This window comes from Mirounga angustirostris, unplaced genomic scaffold, assembly GCF_029215605.1.
Source record: "Mirounga angustirostris isolate CCGP_5_RB_7025 unplaced genomic scaffold, mMirAng1.0.hap1 SCAF_3, whole genome shotgun sequence".
NCBI classification, from domain to species: domain Eukaryota; kingdom Metazoa; phylum Chordata; class Mammalia; order Carnivora; family Phocidae; genus Mirounga; species Mirounga angustirostris.
Genome location: NW_026991711.1, coordinates 192,207,204 through 192,213,203, shown reverse-complemented (window position 1 = coordinate 192,213,203; position 6,000 = coordinate 192,207,204). Strand labels below are relative to the sequence as shown.

Below are 6,000 nucleotides of genomic sequence, written 5' to 3'. Positions count from 1 at the left end.
TCACACACACCACCCACACCACACACCTCACACACACCACACACCTCACCCACACCACACACCTCACACACACCACACACCTCACCCACACCACACACCTCACCCACACCACACACCTCACACCATACACCTCACACACACCACCCACACCACACACCTCACACACCTCACACCACACACCTCACCCACACCACACACCACACACCACACACCTCACCCACACCACACACCTCACACCACACCACACACCTCACACCATACACCTCACCCACACCACACACCTCACACACCTCACCCACACCACACACCTCACACACACCACACACACCACACACCTCACACATACCAACCCTCCCCACCTACACACACCACACACCCCCACACCATATACCCACACACTCCCACACAATCACACACATACCTCACATACACCCACACACATCATACACACCACACACATACCACACACACACCTCAAGCCAGCAAAGCACTTAGGAAGAAGGGGGAGCCTTGTCCTTGAAGATGCCATAGCCCTAAAGCTGATTTTGGAAGGACTCCTCACTCAGCCCCGGCGAAGCAATAGGGCGACGTGGGGCCCTGACCACCTGTAGGGGCCTGAGGATGATGGCGCTGCCCTGGCAGCTCGGGGCCCAGGTTCCTTCCACGAGGGGTGTTAACCCTGGACAAGAGGGACCCACAGGCTTATAAAGCCAGTGCCTTCAGCACATGCACACGTAACTAATGACAGGACGAATGACTAGCAAGGTCAGGCTGGGGGCTGTGGAGCCTGTCACCTTTGCGCTCAGGTGATGATGTTTATGAAGACATCCTCCAGCCCACAACACCCGCTCCCTGCCACCTCCTGCTCCTGAGACCTCGCCCATAGCCAAGACCCATGGACACCTGGGCCCTGAGCCCCCAAGCTCTTCCTCCACCTGCTTCCTTGCCTACAGCCTGCACCCTAACCTGCTCGCACGACGGCTTCCTTGGGGAGGAGCCAGGGATGAATGGAGACAGTGGCCCATTCCCTTCTAGCTCGCGGCCCCAAGTGTACAACATATGAAGGCAGAGGGAGCTGGGCCCTAACACTGCAGCCTGACCAGCCCCTCCGCCAGGTCCTGACATGTGGACACTGGGGTCCCTGTTGGTCCTTGAGGCAACTATCCTGCCGTTAAGACCACCTGAGCTCCTTTCCTAGAAGGCGCCACCATGCCGGGTGCCCATGGTTCAGCGCAGAAGCTTGAGAATCTCCGTCAGGGAAACCATTTGCACACAAGGGGCCTGCCCGTGATGGGACAGCAGGTGCCCAGGAAGAGGCTGGGGGGTCTCCGGCTGGGGTCTTGGTCTGCGCAGCTGAGTGGGGTGGTGGGTGACCCCACGTGGTTGTGGTACGCGAATGCTGAACATTCCAGGAGGCAATGGTGTTGGGCCCCTGTGTTTGGGTGGGCTGGCCTGTGGGGCCGAGGGAGAGGCCGAGGCTGAGGGTGCAGGCATGCCGTCCCATTAGTCATCCTGAGAAGGGGCAGGTCCTGGGCCCTGGAGGGTCGGGCAGGCTGGGGGCCACAGGGACCTCAGAGGAGAGGTCTGAGCTCAGAAGACATCGGGGAGGAACAGCATGGAAGCTCCTCTCGGGGATTCAGAACCTTCTGGAAGGTGGCTGTAAGCAGGGTTTGGGAAGAACTGTGAATGGGAAAGCAACAGCCTGGAAACCGCCGGCAAAGCCCTCGGGGACAGGATGGAGGTGGGGAGCTGGACCTGAGGGCTGGTGAGGTATCTCTGAAGACGGGCCTCACCCTGTCTGGGCACCACAGTCCTCGGGCCAGTGGTTCCAGCTCCTGTGGTGAGGGTGAGGGCGTGTGGGGCCGTCAGAGCCCCACGGGGGCCTCTCCGGGGCACGCAGCGCCTAGGCTGCCCACCATCCCCACCGCAGGGCCCTGGCACGGCCCCTTCTCACAGAGGCAGATGGAATCTGAAGGGGCTAGCGTTTCTCCACCCTTCTTCCCTCAGTGATCCATCCCCAGAAGTAATGACGCTGCCCACATTTGAGGACATCCTTTTTTTTTTTTTTAAAGATTTTATTTATTTATTTGACAGAGAGAGATCTCAGGTAGGCAGACAGGCAGGCAGGCAGGCAGAGGGAGAGGGAGAAGCAGGCTTCCCACCGAGCAGGGAGCCCGACGTGGGACTCGATCCCAGGGCCCTGGGATCATGGCCTGAGCCAAAGGCAGACGCTTAACCAACTGAGCCCCCCAGACGCCCCTGAGGACATCCTTTTAATCACCACGAACTACTTATCCAGAGTCTGGCTTGAGGCTGGGACATTAGGAGACAGAGCTTGGGACCCTCCCCGGGAATAGCGACGGTTGCGCTCCTGCCCCCACCCCAGCCCCTGGGACCCCCACCCCGGTGGCTTCGACCTCTGGCCTTTCAGGTTAACGCGTGTACCGCAACCACCCCGAAATCCCGATAGCTCTTCCTGGGGAGAGGAGGGGGACTGGGGGCCTGTGCTGCCGTCTGGGCCCCGGAAGCTCTCCCCAGGCCAGGCCGGGGCTCCCTGCCTGCCCCGCCTGCCCCCGGGGCCGCGCGCCTACACGATGCCCTCCGGGCGCTTGCTCCTCCAGACCACCAGCGCCGTCACCAGCAGGGTCACCAGGATGGGCACCACGATGAAGGGACAGAGGATGCTTCGGGGCGGGTCCCGCACGGCCCTGCCGGACGCAGGGCAGTTTTTGAAGTAGTGCCGGTGGATGGCCACAAAGAACTGGTCCACAGCCGCGTTTGGCCAGAAGCAGTCCAGCTGGTCCGCCACTTGCCTGGTGCAGTCTGTGAGCTCTCCGTAGCTCCTGCAGATGGAAAAGCAGCTCATCAGCCCCCGAGGGGGCCGAGGGCCACGGGAGGACCCAGCCAGGGGCTCTTCGGCCCGTCCCCCACCGTGGCCAGCACCCCCAGAAGTCCAGGCCCAGTGGCAGCGGCCCTGGCTCTAGAAGAGGGAGACCCCAGATGGTGTCGTGGGGGCTCCCCAGATGTCCTGCATGCGCCCAGACCCTGGAAGGTGAGCTGGGGCTTAGGGCCGTCCCTCCCTGCCTCCAGGGTTCCAGGGACTGGGGTGCCACATGCAAGGGCAGCCTAAAGGGCAGGGCAGGCCAGTCAAGCGCGCTCAGACAGCGGCCTGGGTCAACAAGCCATCGGTGCACCAATCGCAGCCTCTCCAGCCTCACCCCACGGATGCCCCTTGGCCTGGAAGGCAGGGCTCCCTGTGGGGCCTTATCGCCCAGCCCCCATCTGCCCACTCTCACTGGTGTTTCCCACAGCGCTTGTCACTCCTCATTGTATGGAGGGACATATTTGTTTTATTTATCGGGTATAAGTGCCATGAGGACAGGGTCTGTTTTGTTCACCTCTGTAGTCCCAGGGCCCAGAAGAGCTCTCAGCCCATGGCAGATACCAGTCAATTGTTTTCTTCTTCCTTTTTTTCTTATTGTGGTAAAGTTTAAATAGCACAATTTTATTTTACTATTTTAGCCATTTGTAAGTGCACAGTTCGGTGGCAGTAAATGCACTCATGCTGTCGTGCAGCCGTCAGCACCGTCCGTCTCCAGAACTTTCTCACCTTCCCAAACAGAAACTCTGTCCCCACGAAACTCTGACTTCCCATTCCCCCTTCCCCACCCACCATTCGACTTTTTGTCTCTGAGTGTGACCGCTCGAGGGACGTCGGGTAAGTGGAATCATAGAGTATTTGTCTTTTTGTGACTGGCTTATTTCACTCAGCATCATGTCCTCAAGGTTCATCCACGTTGTAGCAGGTGTCAGAATCTCCTTCCTTTTCAAGGCTGAATCATATTCTGAATGATTTTGTTTATCCATTGTCAATGGACACCTGGGTTGCTTCCACGTTTATGACTGTGATGAACACAGCTGGTGCGGACATGGGTGGGCAAACGTCTCTTGAAGACCCTGCTTTCAATTCTTTTGGGTGTACACCCAGAAGTGGTGCACCCAGAACACCAGATATGGTGGTTCTACGTTTAATGCTTTGAGTAAATTACTTTTTAATACATGAAGATTCAACATTGGGGGAAATGAAGACGTAGTTTCCAGAAGGTGAGTCACTTCTGCTTCTGCTTATCAGGTAGAAAGCTGCAAAGAATGTTGCTCTTACCTGAATGATAGCCAAAAAAAAAAAAGGCCAAAGAAACTAAAAAACAATATGTTTTCTGGAATCCATCAGAGAGCAGAGACTGCAAAGCAGTGAAGTAACTTCTTTCAAGGCCGAGCAATGCGGGGACTGTCCCACCTGGGGCAGAGCATGGGAACGAGCCACAGCTGCCACACCAGACATGAGGAGAAACCCACTTGTAACAAACTGCCAAAGGCCAACTGTGGGCTGGAAGGTCAGTTTGGAATTTCTGGGGCCCCAGACACACTGGCGGTTTTGTGACTCACCGCTTCTTCCCATGAGGCTCTTGTTCGTGAGAAAGATTAGGGGCAGGCAGGAGACCGGCTGCCACATGGGGCCAGGCACAAACACTCCACATTTCCTGAATACTTCTCACGTAAGAATTGACAGCCTTAGACCCCTGGAGGAAGAGCAGTGGATTGTGGCGAACAGACCCATAGCCCTTCCAACACTCCCAGGCCCTTCTCTTCTGGGAAGCGAAAGCCTGAAGCTGCTGAGGGAGGGATGGTACAGCCTGTCAGCCCCAGGGCACAAGAAAGATGCACTGTGGCTGACGGAAGGATGGGGAAAAGACTCTTTTCCCTTGGGAGAGCAGCAGGAACCCATCCTGGGCCTAGGATCCTGCATGATACCAAACAGAGGTCTCCTGCCACTAGGAGAGGGGCAGGAATCTCCCAGCCAAGACCCCACAGATACAGGGCAGGGTCTGGCCACCGCGGGAAGGGGCTCGAAGGCATGGGTCTGTCTATTCTATGGGCACAGAATAACAGGAATAGCACAATAACAAGTAGTAGCCATCTGCCGCCCAGACAAGGTGGGGAGAGGCCCACTGTGTGGCCCAGGCATGCAGGATGGGACAGTACTGAGGACACTTCACCAGCCCCAACTCTGAGCACAAGGCAATGGGAGCCTGTTGCTAGAGGTACGGAGGCCTGTGGTGCTCTGAAAGTAACCGTGCAACCACAAACCCCAAGCCCAGCCCAATTCCTGACAAGATTGACTCAGACCTCACCTGAACAGCCTGGCAGAAGAGGCTCACCCATTTCCAGATAGAAACACTGGTTACCTCAGTCTCTGCTGTCCTATACACGAATATTCAGTATTCAATAGAGAATCATGAACTTTTCATTCAAAAGCAACAGAAACCAAGCAACCCCTTGTCAAGAGAAACATCAATCAACAGAATCAGACTTTGAGATGACCCAGATGTTGTAACTACCACGCAGGGACCTCCAAAAGATGAATATGATAAAGGGGTCTAGTGGGGAAGGCAGACAATAGACACAGAGAATTTCCGCAGAGATGCAAGCTGTAAGAAAGCCAGAGAAAAATGCTAGAGAACAAACAAACACAGTATCAGAGAGAATTCCCTTGATGGGCTCATCAGCAGACCTGACATCTGAGGAATGAATTAGTGAACCTGAAGGTAGGTCAGTAGAAATTACCCAAACGGGGGGCGCCTGAGTGGCTCAGTCGTTAAGCGTCTGCCTTCGGCTCAGGTCATGATCCCAGGGTCCTGGATCGAGCCCCGCATCGGGCTCCCTGCTCGGCGGGAAGCCTGCTTCTCCCTCTCCCACTCCCCCTGCTTGTGTTCCCCTCTCTTGCTGTGTCTCTGTCAAATAAATAAAATCTTTAAAAAAAAAAAAAAAAAAAAAAAAAGAAATTACCCAAACGGAAACACAAAGAGAAAAAACAGAGCACCCTTGTGGTGAATTAATAACACAGCCAATGATATCAACTCCAACTTGTAATCTGAGTCCCAGAAGGAGGAGAAGAAACGGGGTGGAAAAAGTATGTAAAGGGACAAATGGCTGAAAAAT

General features: G+C 55.8%; 1 protein-coding gene across 1 annotated transcript in view; it reads right to left on the bottom strand.

The window, feature by feature from the left end:
* Positions 1-2,054: 2,054 nt before the first annotated feature.
* RAMP1 (receptor activity modifying protein 1) overlaps positions 2,055-6,000 on the bottom strand; it is a 44,347-nt gene continuing 40,401 nt past the window's right edge. Inside the window, exon 3 of the mRNA XM_064587344.1 lies at positions 2,055-2,843. Coding sequence (XP_064443414.1) covers positions 2,588-2,843 — 256 coding nt within the window. The 3' untranslated portion in view covers positions 2,055-2,587. The remainder of the gene's footprint in view (positions 2,844-6,000) is intronic.